This window comes from Eucyclogobius newberryi, unplaced genomic scaffold, assembly GCF_026437365.1.
Source record: "Eucyclogobius newberryi isolate DKJ021-1_F unplaced genomic scaffold, fEucNew1.0.hap1 SCAF_6, whole genome shotgun sequence".
Taxonomy (NCBI): Eukaryota; Metazoa; Chordata; class Actinopteri; order Gobiiformes; family Gobiidae; genus Eucyclogobius; species Eucyclogobius newberryi.
The window spans coordinates 21,835,957-21,850,679 of record NW_027316278.1 but is presented as its reverse complement, the minus strand read 5'-3'; the positions used below and the strand labels follow the sequence as shown (position 1 = coordinate 21,850,679).

Below are 14,723 nucleotides of genomic sequence, written 5' to 3'. Positions count from 1 at the left end.
GGACGCATGCAGCAGGGAGACAGCACTTAACACTGTTGAACTAAGACAAAAGAAAGAGTTGTGCTGACCAAGCCCTGTTGTGTCATGCTTTATGGGAGGTGAGCAGCAGCGGCAGTGCTGTTTCAGCGAGGAAGTTCATGTCCAAAACTCTGACTGAAACCACTTACAATCTTCAGAATCATCACAATTTACAGCTTAGTCAGAGAACTTGCTGTCAATTTTAACAAGTTCATTAATGAATGAAACACTAATAATAACTACACTTTAATTAGCCTTAATATAGCATGAACAAATACTTAATATTGACTAAGATTCAAGCTTAGTAACTGATTAATAACTCCCATTCCTACTCCTATTAATTAAGTAATGACTAATCTTGAATAATTCTTAATAAACCATTTATTCTTGCTAAGTAAGGTGTAGTAATGAACAAGTGGTACCAAAATAGTCTATTAATAAGTAAACATTTATGGTGACAGTGTGTTTCTTACAAGAAGAAGCAAACAATCTTTGTTCAAGTTGTATAATTTTAGTCAGATATAGGTACATGGCATATGGTTTCAAAAGCATTGAACCCTTACCCCATTCAACATGTTTTCTTCTCTTCGCCGTTATGTCATCCTTAAGTTCAGAGAAAACGTGTGACTGTCAAATAAGCCAAATGTCTGTACTTACTGTACACATTATGTAAAGTGTTTATTCCAAGTCTTTAAACTCAGCTTGTCCACACATTCCCCTGCAGCGTGTTACATCATAAAACCTCCTAATTGTAGGATAAGGTCATGCAAAACACAAGATTACACACATTAGCTGGTTTTGCTTGTCGTCATTATGTTTAAACTCAGTAAAGTATGCCAGGAATGAACCTTTCTATGGAAATGGTAAAGTGTCTGTTTCATGCCATTGGTAAACACTTGGGTGAGAATTGCATGACAGGTTTGAAATAAAACAACTAACAACAGGAAATTGAGGAGTTATGTGTTTTATTTCTAAATGACAGTGTATAAAATATGCTATGTCGCACTAAAATTATGAAACAAAAAATATGATTATAATAAATAAACACAAACACACGATATTAAGGTCATAGCTTGTCAAAACATTGTTGGAATGAAGAGGAGTGCAGCAGTCTTCCTGGGAGTGTGGGGAGGTTTTCTTATTAATTGATAAATTGGGAGTAACGGCTCCGAGACAAATTAGAGGAGGCCTTCCTGTTGAAGACACGCTTTTACACAGAAAACCTTTAGCTTGTGAAAGTAAACAGGTGTTACTGACAGTAGCACTACAGCATGGTGTAAGTAGCAAACTGCAGGAATGTTTTCTGAAGGAGGGAATGCTCTACGTGCTTGTTTCATGTAGATGTTACTGGTTTGCCTGAAATGTTCCACAGCATGGCATTGAATTTAGCTATCTCCATGGAGACAAGTGGGCGGAGTACCTGCCTCCATAAAAGTTAAGCTGTACACCTTTGAGTTGTTGATTTGGAGTTTAAATCCTAAAAAAAAACAGACAAACTAACACGAAATATGCCTTGTTTTTACTCAATTAAAATCCAGGCTTAAGTCTGAGACCTGAGAGTCAACTACAGTCGACGGGGACATTTTATTTGGCTTGCAGGTCACATGGTGCACTTTATGTCAGACACTTTTCAAAAATCCTAATGTACTTATTTCTACTGGCAAAACGCAGCTTTAGGAACATTACATTTACAATACAAAAAACACCATCAAAATATAAAATGTATAAAGCAAATAATAGATCTATTCATTTGTACATCGTGCATCACTACGTATGCACTTGCAATAAAAGAGGTAGATAAGCAAAAGTAATAATATAGAGGCTGGTGTGTTTTGGGAGGAAAAACGATTGACCGTGGCTGTGAAATGCTATTGCTGTGTGCTTATTGTTGTCTCTACAGAAGAGTGGAAACAGTGGCAGGATGCTGGTGACGTTCAGGGCTAAACTCGATACAAAGTCTCTTGCCGTTTTGCGTCTTGTCCTCGTGTTTAGATGAATGGACTCACACGAAGAGCACAGAGTATGGCGGACAGTGACAGCCTTCGGACGAAGACTCTCTCACCCAGGAGCCATGGCAACCGGAGACTGAGGCCTCCACCCAGAAGGTCCTACAACACACACAATTTTTATCATATCTTTTCTGAATAAGTCAATGATTGAGTGATTACAAGGACCAAGAAGCGACAGATCTGCTACGTATAATTTATTGTCTTGTCGAGCTGGAATCAAACCACTGACCTTTGGTTTGAGGGGCGTACACTCTAACCACTGAAACACTATTGCTCCAAAGATTTAAAACTGTCATCTCAATCGCAACTTCACCTGGGATGCCATTGGCTGCCATATTGAGGACACGAACACACCCTTAAAATCTGTCAACTCCAGGCAAAAAGCTGCCAATTTTTTTTAATTAGCTTTGAGAAACTATTAAATAAAAAAATAATAATAATAAACTTTAAATATAGCCGCAAGCGGCAATGATCGGCCCTCGCCACGCCGCCGCCACACCGCCGCCACACCGCCGCCACGCCTCAAGAGGAGGGGGCGTGGCTAACGCGCCCCAATTGTCCTTTTATTACGCCTACTGCTGAATCTGTGACGCTGTCACATCTTCTCCCCTTTGTTTTACCATCAAAAAGCTATTTTATTTTGAATTCTTGGCAAAATGTGCGGCTTTGCCGCACAGACACCGTGACTCTTTGAATAAAAATGTGAATAACTTTTGACGGTCCACCCCTGAAGATGAGTCTCACCAAATTTCAGGTTAATAGGGCTAATGCCCTGGGAGGAGTTTGTGAAAGTCTAAAGTGTAAACATGTTCTGGCGATTTCCCCATTGGAATAACATGGGAGGTTTTGGTCATCGTTACGGCAACGCCATAACAATTATGACATGGGTCTCATTGACTTTTTTGATGGGGATTCTAAAATTGAGTTGTGTGTCAAATTTCATAAAATTTCGCAAAACTAAATATTTAACCTCCATATAAAATCTGTAGGGGGCGCTGTGGCTCCAAATTAATTTATTTCACTTCAAGTACGTTTAGCGCAAAGAGTTTAACAACTGATTCTAATTTGACGCAATTCGGACTTTATCTGCGCAAACGGCAGAAATGTTAAATTTGGGAGATTTCTGAAATTCTAGCTAAAGTTTGCGGCTTCGCCGCACAGAGACCGTGACAGGTATTAATGTAATTTGAATAACTTTTAATGTCCCACTCCTCAGTAGCATTTTCACCAAATTTCAGCTTTTTAGAGCCAACGCCCTGGGAGGAGTTCGTAAAAGTACGACGTTTGGAAAAACTCCTGAGTCCTGCTTAGCCATTTTTGAACCAATATGGCCGACATTTGGTTGGGTGGACGGCGTTGCCGTATCAATATTTTTTACTTCTCTTGTCACCATCTACCTCTGCGCCAAATTTCATGATTCTACGATCAGATTTTTTTGGGTCATTTCCTATCTCTCAATGCATTTTTGGTACATTTGGGGGCGCTGACGCGCCAATTTTTTTATTTTAGCAAAGGGAAATAGCCAGAATGTAGAGAGGCACGATTTTTAGAGGTGTGCAAATTTTTGTGACTTTTCGTCAATGTTCACTGAGTGAAAAATAGGGGGGTTGGTCCCGAGAAGAAAGAAAGAAAGAAAGAAAGAAGAAAGAAAGAATAATATTCCGATGCGAAAACAATGTTTCCCATTTTTCAAATATCATAAACTATACATTTTCGGAAAGCGCTCGCGCTTTCCTACCTCATGGTGTGGGTCCCTGGTCACTGACGGGTAATTTCGTTAATTTTGAGTGGGCTCCGCCCACTTTGTGTTTTTGGCCCTCTATACAGTAATAATGTTCAATTTTTGCATTACATGCTTATATGCACGGAACATGCAAGAGATGGGGAACGTATTCGTGAGGTACTTAGGGCAAATGAGTGCTTTATATGTAATGTAAAGTGCTCGTTTAGCGCGCACTTTTGCACGGGCTTCGCCCGTTTAGTATGCACGGGGCGTGCGTGAGTGAAGGAGTGCATTAGTGAGTGTTTGGAAGTGGGCGAGCGCTTCGCGCTCGATTTCGTGCGCACTACGTGCACACTTTCGCAGCCATGCTTCGCATGGCCTTACGATATTTATAGGCCTCTCGCCAGCTTGTGGCGCTTGGGCCTAATTAAAGCCATGGTAGCGGCGATGATGGCTCTTGCCTCCCGCGCAACCGCCTTCTCGCACGACCATGTTTTCTGCTGCGTTTTGCGGCATACCAAACAAAGCTCAGTAATTCACCGTTGATGATTGCGTACTTTGCAATTCAAATAGTAGTTTGTCCTGACAAATTGCAAGATTGTGCTGAACGCAGACCTGAACAGGGAGAAAGAGAGAGAGCCTCGGTGACCTGTGACTTTTCATTGATGTTCAGGGGGTCAAAAATACCTGAGTTGTGGCAGAAAGAATAAAGTCTAAAGAATAGAGTCAAAAGAATTAAGTCTAAAGAATAAAGCTTAAAGAATAAAGTCTAAAGAATAATAATTCTAACACTAATGCTAAGACTGCGGCACGAGAGGAAATGTCCCATCAAAATAAAAGAGGAAGAGGAAGTGAAGGCATTCATTGCGCCTCGTCGCATTCTATTCCATGGAATGGCTCGAGCCAACAAGCCGGTGTAATCCTGGAGCGGACCTGAACGAATGAGGGGTGAGAGTCCAGGGTGGATTGAAAAGGACTTCTGGTTTGCAGTCAAAACGTTTCAATTTCAAAAACAGCGTCTAGATGACTGTTTCTGAAACCTTTACTACCATAAAACCTTTACACCAAGTTCAAAAGTGAATAAATCAACTAGGCGACAGTTAGGGATTCCAAATGTCGACACTGCCTTTAAGTGTGTGGCACGCATCAGCTTAGAAAATTGACCTTTGATTCTTCCACAGAGTAAAGACAGTCACACGTTCACATCGTTTAGCTGTTCTTCCTGTAAAGTTGGTGACATGTTTTCCTTTCTTTCATCGACAGTGTAGCAGGTGATCTGAGTATTTACCTTGACCCCTCCAGACCGTCTCCTCCGCACAGGTCTGACTTAGACATGGCGTCGCCCTGACACTCAGCACAGACGAGCCGGTCCCGCACCAGCTGAGCGCTCCAGAGCTTCAGTTTACACGCCACGCTGGCCTGCTTTACTCTCAGGTACACGCAGTAGCTGCAAAACAGAAAAAGACCAATTGTATTTGAATATTTATTAGCAAATTCTGTAGCTTTTTAATCAGGGAAATAACCATTTGAATGAGTAATACTGATGGATTTGTGCACTTTTACAGTTTTATATAATTTCTTTCCGCTTGTTGTCCCGATTTGTTTAAAGTAAATACAACAATTAAAAGTATGTTTTATTCGACTGTGTTGGTCATAAATGTTTATACTCTCTAAATATTCACTCAGTATTATGCATAACATCAGATTTGTATTTATATTTTTCTTTGCTCAGTACACGCATCGGTTTAACTTTATTTATAACAACCAGATTTGTACACTCAGCATCTTTTTAGACAATCCCTCTCTGTCCTTTGCAGCAGCCTTCAACTCTGTGGTTAATTCAAACCAGGAGGTCATCCAAATCAGAGAGCCGTCCTTGATGATGACTGACTAGACAAAGACAAAACAAAACTCTCAAAGACACGTCTACACAGCTGTTTGTCTCGCCGGCTCAACTAGATTGTATTACAGTCTATTACATTCAAGAGCTTTGCCCATGAGCATAAGAACAGTGCCAGCTCTGTATATTTTTAAGTTGAAGAGAGGGTTTTCTGAACGTCCTGCCCCACTCTTCACCCCCATTTCACACTCATTTCTGTCAAATAGAATAGATAGTTGTAGAAGAGATACTTTCTAAGCTCACTCAGCCAAGACATAATGATGTAATTAAATATTGTGTATATGTTGCAATCACATTTACCATAATTGAGTTATCCTTGTGTAATCCTCACATTTAAACTACTGCCATGAAAGTTACTCATGAATTATCGAATGATCTCCCTGTGTGTTTCCAGGCGTCCGGTTTGTAATCCTCACACATTTGGGGGGTTTGGCGACACAGTTATGAGTAATGCTCCCCTGATGCTTACACAACCATGTGATCTCATGTCCACTGTACTAGACATGATTTTAGACACTGAAGATGCCACAGAGATGGGCTGGGCTGACCTTTTCCATGCTGCAGTGACAGTTTATCAGTGAAGGTTAGCGTCTTCAGAAAATATTTATTGTCATGGTTCATTGTACACGTTTATGGCCTTGATATGCGCGCTTTATCTTTAGAAGAACAAAGTTGATATTACAGTCACAAAAGAACAAAAATATTATGAGAATTACCTTCAGTGAAATAAATCATACTAAAACACATAGAGAAATCCATGGCGTTGCAAATGTAACATTAAAGTAAACTTATTAAGGTAAACTTAATTTTCTTTAATGTATTTTATTTTAGTTCTGACGGCATGTCATCATGTTGAAGAATCCTTCTGTCCAAAATTAAAGTCAAATGTCAATTTTGAGCATTGATAAAACTTAGGAGAGTAACATTTATTGTCCAGAAAACATTTTTGGGGCAAATGTGCCAAATTGCATTAGAAAGCCACAATCACAATTATGTGAACAGTAAAGTTTAACTTAACGATGCAACATACAACATACAGCGTACATTGTCTTGTGTCCAGTGCACAGCTCATAAGTTAAAACATGTTTGTACTTTACAAATAAAGCAAAGTGATTGTTTTTGATAGTAAAATTCAATAAAACAATTTAAATGAGTCAACATTAAGCGTTCCTTCACAATGATCAGTGCAGTTTGTAATGAAACAAAGCTGCTGCCTTTTGGCCCATGGGAAATATTATTATTATTCAGTGCATTCTGTCGAGCTGTAATTATTTCCACTACACTGAGTGCACTTGAAAGACACAGGCATGTGACTGGGTCGACTTCATGACTATTTTGTTGTTTGGTTTTAATAGCACCTTACCTGGCCTTCTCCTCCTTCATCAGCATGTGTGGCCGTCTCCATGGGTCCTTGAAGTTCCTCTTGAAGGAATCAGGCAGGATCTTTGCCACCTCTGTAAATATGAAACATAAACAAACGTTTTAAATGCTTATTTTCTTTTAAAAGCCTGAATTTGAAGTTATCTAGATGGTGTAACGTTTTACTATGTTTTTCTACAAAACATGTTTACAGAGAAAGGACATTAGTGGATTTTGAAAGAGTTTGCACCAGATGTGTGCCGAGGTATTGCGCAAGTAAAACCCAGTTCCCCAGAGATATTAAAACATAAAAATCTTTGAGAGGAAATGTTTGCTATGAACAGCTTGACCACGTCTCTCTTTCTTTCATGCGTGACAAGAAACAAAGAGTGTGTTTTGAAGATAGGCCTTTACCTTTGGCTGAGCTGCAGACCACGTTGTTTCCAAAGCACCCGCGACGCTGCTTCAGGTCAGGACAGGGTCTTCCTCCGCTTCTGGGTGGGACGGACACCTGTCGACTCCTCTCTGTGCTGCCGATGCCACAGGGTGATGTGCACGGAGACCAGGGCCCCCAAGGGCCCACCTCACAGTCAATGGCTGCTGGGAAAGCAAGGAATAACTTTGATTAACTGGGGACGTTTTGAATCAAGGCATAAATACTCTAAGCAAATACAAATTACCCAATGGTTTTATCTTCTTAAGTAACTTTTAAGTAAACATGACTTTTTTTTTTTTTTTTAGCAAATAGCAAAACATGTGTAAAAAAGGTAGATAAAAATGAAACACTAGTCCCCTAGAGACCTCATAAAAAGAAAACATATTTACAACTAATTAAGTGACGGAAACAATCTGGATTATATTACGTTGCTGGATAACTTTCTTCTGTTCTTAAAAGTATTGCCTCTTTAATGAGTCTGCGTGGTAGTGGGCTCTTCTTAAAGGTCTATGGGGCTTACTCCGCTTCCTGTTTTTTGAGTTTTCATTCCTCTTAAACAAACACACATGCACACGAACACGAACACACTAAATGCAACAGTGACAGCAGCAATCAGGAGCCCCTTTCAGTCGACTGATTAAGGCAATTACATCTGTGCCACTAGGAAGTCCGATGGCCGCTCTGATGAAAGCCAAATGTCCCAAACAATAATTATGCCAGTCCACCACAGACGTTTAATAGCAGTGGACATTTAACAGGCCAGAGAGCGGAAGTCAACACTTCATAAACAAAGCGCTCGCTTACAAGGGTTTTCCAGACAGGTTTTATGAGTATTTAGAAATATAGATGAGTTTGCCAGTAGAATTAGGCAAAAACAAATTGTAATATATAATAATGTATATATAATACTCACTGGGTGCCATTTATTTACAAATATAATGATTCTATTCCCCACAATTTAAATGCATTGTGTAATTTTTCTGATAGGGGTTCTGCCACACGCCTCCCCATAAAAATTTAGATTTTCATTCCCTGAAATGTTCCACCATATGGCATTAAACTTCCCTTACATTGTTAAATACATCTTACCACTTCACAGATCTGACCTCTAACTTGGTGCTACCTGCTTGTTTCACACTTTATTGTGGAACATTAAATTATTTGTAGAGCACAATTTGGACACAAAGTAATTCAAAGTGCTTTACATAACAAGAAAAAAAATCATTGAAATCTGAATACAATCATATAAAAATATAATATATTATATATATATCCATCCATCCATCCATCCATCTTCTGCCGCTTTATCCGGGGCCGGGTCGCGGGGGCAGCAGTCTGAGCAGGGACTCCCAGACTTCCTCCTCCCCAGACACTTCCTCTAACTCCTCCGGGGGGATCCCGAGGCGTTCCCAGGCCAGCCGAGAGACATAGTCTCTCCAGCGTGTCCTGGGTCTTCCCCGGGGCCTCTTCCCGGTGGGACATGCCTGAAACACCTCCCGAGGGAGGCGCCCAGGAGGCATCCGGAACAGATGCCCGAGCCACCTCAGCTGGCTCCTCTCGACGTGGAGGAGCAGCGGCTCTACTCCGAGCTCCCCCCGTGTGGCCGAGCTCCTCACCTTATCTCTAAGGGAGCGCCCAGCCACACGGCGGAGGAAACTCATTTCGACCGCTTGTATCCGCGATCTTGTCCTTTCGGTCATTACCCAAAGCTCATGACCATAGGTGAGGGTAGGAACGTAGACCGACCGGTAAATCGAGAGCTTTGCCTTTCGGCTCAGCTCCCTCTTCACCACAACGGTCCGATTCAGCGACTGCATCACTGCAGCCGCTGCACCGATCCGCCTGTCGATCTCACGCTCCATCCTTCCCTCACTCGTGAACAAGACCCCGAGATACTTGAACTCCTCCACTTGGGGCAAGGACTCCCCACCCACCTGAAGAAGGCAAGCCACCTTTTTCCGGTCGAGAACCATGGCCTCGGATTTGGAGGTGCTGATTCTCATCCCAGCCGCTTCACACTCGGCTGCAAACCGTCCCAGTGCATGTTGCAGGTCCGGGTTTGATGGAGCCATCAGGACAACATCGTCTGCAAACAGCAGAGATGAGATCCTGTGGTCCCCAAACCGGACACCCTCCGACCCCTGACTGCCTAGAAATTCTGTCCATAAAAATTATGAACAGAACCGGTGACAAAGGGCAGCCCTGGCGGAGTCCAACATGCACTGGGAACAGGTCTGACTTACTGCCGGCAATGCGAACACAGCTCCTGCTCCTGTCATACAGGGACCAGACAGCCCTGAGCAAAGGGCCCCGGACCCCGTACTCCCGGAGCACCCCCCAAAGGACACCCCGAGGGACACGGTCGAAAGCCTTCTCCAGATCCACAAAGCACATGTGGACTGGTTGGGCAAACTCCCATGAGCCCTCGAGCACCCGATGGAGGGTATAGAGCTGGTCCAGTGTTCCACGACCGGGACGAAAACCACTCTGCTCCTCCTGAATCCAAGGTTCGACTATCGGTCGGATTCTCCTCTATATATATATATATATAATATTAGGCTGGATTAGAAGCCTGTCTCACATCTTCAGAAAGACTGTTCCAGATTTTAGCTGCATAAAACTGAAACGCAAATTCCCCATGTTTAGTCCTGACTCTGGATAGCACACGTGGGCTACATGTTATAAATCCACATTGTGATGAATGCACAGTCTCATAACATATCCTAATATCATATCCTAATAAAGCCTATGGGCCAGAAAATGCTTAAAAATACAAAATAATTGTACTTTGGTGTTATGTAGAGACTTGTACATAAGCAGAGCTGCTTTAAAGTCTATTCTCTGAGCCACAGGAGCCAGTGCAGAGACCTGAGAACAGGACTAATGTGATGGTACTTCCTGGTTCTAGTCAGGACCCAAGCAACAGCGTTATGGATGTACTGCAGCTGTTTTACAGCTCGTTTGGAGAGGCCAGTGAGCAGGCCGTTACAGTAGTCTAATCTACTCGAGACAAACGCATGGATAAGTCTCTCCAAGTCTGGTTTAAACCTTTGATTCTGGCGATGTTTTCTAGATGGTAAAAATCTCCTGATGTTATTGGCTGTTAGAAACTATGGTTATGATGGAAATGCTCACCACAACAACAACTACAACAACATCAACAACAAAACGGCATATACCTCATAAGCAGAATTAAATCTAACCTAATACCTGAGTAGCTACAGTGGGATTGAATGTGTTACTAGCCAAAATATAAATGTACAGTTTGTCTTGGCTGATGCTGATGTCAAACCCTTTAACAGTCTTGGATTAGACTCATTTTGCCACACACTGGACTGTACTTGAACAAAAGACAGTGAGCGATGTCAGAGAGCGAGGACTTTCAAGAAACCGCTCCTGCTGTTATTCCCATGGAGCTGTGGGCGAGCGGGCGGCTGTCTCAGTGACATCCACAAAGCCACTGTGGAATCTGTACATTCCTGTGCATTAGTGCTGCTCACCTGACACTGGCCTTTCCCACATCACACACACTGATACTGTACCACAGAGCTGAGACATCTCCACCTTATCAGCAGTGCTTTTTCCTCTCTTTATCAATAGTCCTCTTTGGTCCTTCCTTCTACACCAGACATCCAAAGCATTCATGTTTCAAGTTTACAACAGAAAATACACAAACATCATACATTTTGGATGGTTCTAGCGCCATAAACATCCCAAAAGGTTTTGCTACAAAGGAAAACAAAATGTTGTGCATGTTGATTTATGCTGACAGAAATTATGATAAGCATTGTGCCTATTTTATTCTATATATTCAGGCCCAGTAATTACAGAGATATTAACCATAAACCAGGTTGAAAATTATTTCTACCATAGAATTCTGAATTGCCCAAACTATTTACAGGTTTAGGCCCCCTGATTATAGTTTTAAGAACAACAACTTTTTCACAATTCAAAATATTTAATTTTGAATCGTTAATTGCTATGGTATTTTGACATATGTTAATTGCTATTTTTCATCAGTGAAAGCCCTAGATAAGCCATATATGTCAGACATGAAGCACGTCTCCCTTGTTCCACGTACACACTTAAACTGAGGCCTGAATCTGTGCACATTGGCCTTAAGCCTTCAGGAGTCAGAGGCTAATTGCTGAACTGAAGCCCCTCACGTGTCTGTGGTACCACCGGTGTAGCCCAAGTGCCACCCACATGACAACCTCTGGATGGACAGTCTGACACAGCTCAGCCCTCGGGCCCCATGTGCACAACAAAGCCCCAGGAAAAGACACAGCATGACCCCTGACCCCAAAGCAGTGACCACATGTGGCCTGTAAGCGAAGTCTTTGAGACGTTGCAAAGACATTGGAAGTTGACAGTTTATTGCTGTAACATACATAGTATTAATGACATATATACCATAATATTGATAGGAACTACAGAAAAATCGAGATAAAGATATGTCATTTTAATAAATTCTTTTTTTTAACAATTATATGTGTCCAAAATTAATAATTTGTCCAATATCTTATGCATTTTTTTTGTATTGCAAAAGCCAATCTCTGGATATTTGGCACTGATAGGGCGGAGTCTGTGTGTCTATGTGTCATTCCCAGTTTCCTCAGTATAATCTGTCAAATTATTTCATATCCCAGGAAACTACAATTTCAAAACAGTTTTACTACAATGAAAAGATACGTTGCGATCTTTATCTTAGTGTAAGATAGATTTGTGGGCTAGTATGGATTTTAAAATCTACAAACAGCGAAATATCAAATATTAGTATCGGCTCAAAAAAACAATCCATATCAGACCATTTACATTACTCTCTCTTTCCATGGTTTTCTTTCAGAATTTTGTAACAACTTTCATTTGTATGTATTATAGCAGCTTCAAATACTTTCCTTCTTTATCCTACACCTCATTGGCCTCATTCGGTTCAGCTTTTCTTCTTGACTTTGCTTCAGAGCTGCCTTATAATACTGGGCAGCACAAAACTGACTAAGGCTGTTAATAGTGGTGAAGGGCGTCTGACTGAGCCCTAATAACAGGCCCAAGATAAATGTTTCCTGTATAGACATATTAACAAGGGACCCAAACAAAGCAACTGATTAAAAGATTTCTGAGTGGTCTAGGAAACAGTTTGCTAAATGTTCAAATATAGAGATTCTCAAATGTTTTGGATCAAGTCAAACTGAATGTTTTCAGTGACATAAACATGGACTAAATCAAAAGAAAACAGCACTGAACCAGGGCTAAATGGGGACAGACAAGATTTTACTCTGGACTCTAAGAAGTTTAAACCAGGTCTGAACTTGGATAAATCACAAAGGCATGTAGGCTGTATCCTCAACCAAGACAACAAATAAAATCTACTAAAATTAGAAACTAGGACTATCAAACGACAAGTCTAGATTCAATCCACCAAAAATATACCTATTTCTTTTAAATGATAGAGCCAATTCATTAGGAGAAAGGTCAGGGTGTTTCTAAATTGTTTGCAGAGAGAAATATGTGGACCCAGAGTGTGGACGCAGAAGAGTCATTCTCATACAATCAGTATCAGTCATACAATATAAGAAATGTTTACAAAAAAACAAAGGAACAATCCGATAAGCTGCTGGGTCACTCACTCTGATAAATATATTTATCGCTCTCAGATAAGTATTCCTTAAACTTTCCTACAACTGAGGAGGAAATTAATCAGAGTTTGTTTTAATGTGTTCTTTCTAAACACAATAAACCAATCATCAGGTCATGGGAAATTGTATTTTTTCCCACACATTATTTTACACCTCTGTATTCAATCAGCGCTATGTTAATTATGAGGTTTATCTCACGTTAAAGGTGATGTAATGTGTGTCGTCATGTCACTGGCTGCAGCTCTTTGCTCTGTTACGGTCACGTGTGTTAATGGACAACTGTGTGAGACAGGACACAGAGCTGAGATGATCTGGCTCTGATAAAACCTGCAGGGGCGAGGCCTAAAGGACGCTCAATGAATAACATGAGAATGTTCTGTGTTTAGTCCGGGAAATATTCACAATTACACATGAGAGAAGAGAGCAGGGGTTCATAAGGCATAATGATCATCTTAAAACTTTAATGGCACTATCAAAAATGTGGTAAAAGTTGCTTTGGATCATGGCAGTAACAATCCTCCACATTATTCAGACTTACAAATATCAAAATCTTATGGTACAAACAAACAAACAAACAAACAAACAAACAAACAAACAAACAAACATGTTGTTACAGGAGTGCAGTGATTTGTATTAGAACTCCTGTGTTATATTCAGGGCCAGCCAAAATGTCTTGTGAACTTTTGTTGTTACCTCTAATGTAAGTAAACAAATGTTAACTGTGTCTTTCCAAATGCGCCTAAATAGAAGGACGAGTGTGGCCTGCACTTTGAAAGCTTTATTGCAGGTGCTTGTTAGTGCACTTAAAATAAGGACAGAGTGTATCCACAGACTAACAGAAAATGTTTCAAGTGCCGTTAGTGACCTCACTGACAGCTTTTCAAACTCAAACTCTACTCATGCCGTAATTCTGACCTTCTTTGGGTTTGGTCAGTCCGTCCTCTCATTGGTTAAATATAGCACCAGCCAAGATAGTGACAAGGAAAGAGACATCTGGATCTCAACCCTGTCTGTGGAAACTAGTATTGAGTACATTATATTAGTGCCATTTGCTTATCTTAATAATTTGCTATTGTATATAAAACCTGCACAACTAGACCCCTGTTTTACCCACAACTTTAATGAGAGGAATTAAGATTTATTCTCCAACCTAATTTAGCAACCTATTTATGAGGGCAAGGGAAAGCAAAGCATGAAAGAAACAACTCACCAGATATCTGGCACACTTGCTGGTAATCCTCACAGCAGTCTCTTGTTTTCTGGCAGTAGGCATCGCAGTAACACACTGATTTTCTTTTGGTGTATTCAAAGCACTCGTTATTCCTCCCGGTGCAGCAGGTTGGACTGTCCCTCTCTCTGCAGCCAGCCTCCGCCACGGGAAGCATCATCCCGGACAGAACATATCCGACAAACACCGCGCCGAGACGTCCACGCGCTCCCATGACCAGAACTTTAAGTGACTCCACTGACAGTGACTTCACCTCCAATGCCCCCGGAGTTCGTTTCTATTGTAGACCGCAAATAAGATCTCACCAATGAACGGGTTCACCTACGCGAGGCGATGATGCGTGACGTGGAGGTTGATCCGCGTCTGCTGGACACCGCCCCACATGGCTACTGTTGGCTGTTATTGGTACCCACG

At 41.3% G+C, this 14,723-nt stretch overlaps 1 protein-coding gene across 2 annotated transcripts; it reads right to left on the bottom strand.

The window, feature by feature from the left end:
* Positions 1–1,984: 1,984 nt before the first annotated feature.
* Positions 1,985–14,709, bottom strand: LOC140347202 (somatomedin-B and thrombospondin type-1 domain-containing protein). 2 transcript variants are annotated; one of them, XM_072433565.1, is made up of 5 exons: positions 14,292–14,709; positions 7,424–7,606; positions 7,014–7,104; positions 5,039–5,197; positions 1,985–2,126 (listed from the first exon to the last, which is right to left on the bottom strand). In XM_072433565.1, the coding sequence occupies exons 1-5, from the start codon at positions 14,521–14,523 to the stop codon at positions 2,021–2,023; spliced, it is 771 nt and encodes a 256-aa protein (XP_072289666.1). In that variant the 5' UTR covers positions 14,524–14,709; the 3' UTR covers positions 1,985–2,020. The 2 variants fall into 2 exon arrangements, with proteins under 2 accessions (XP_072289666.1, XP_072289665.1); XM_072433564.1 differs by having other exon boundaries at positions 7,424–7,609; positions 14,292–14,689.
* Positions 14,710–14,723: the final 14 nt, after the last annotated feature.

What these genes read in the sequence shown, in the direction of transcription:
- LOC140347202 (XM_072433564.1), bottom strand. Translation starts at nt 14,523, where the DNA reads ATGGGAGCGCGTGGACGTCTCGGCGCGGTGTTTGTCGGATATGTTCTG. An exon ending in GCAAGTGTGCCAGATATCTG is followed by an intron (nt 7,610 to 14,291) that starts GTGAGTTGTTTC and finishes TTGCTTTCCCAG; the next exon opens with CAGCCATTGACTGTGAGGTG. An exon ending in ATGAAGGAGGAGAAGGCCAG is followed by an intron (nt 5,198 to 7,013) that starts GTAAGGTGCTAT and finishes TCTGTTTTGCAG; the next exon opens with CTACTGCGTGTACCTGAGAG.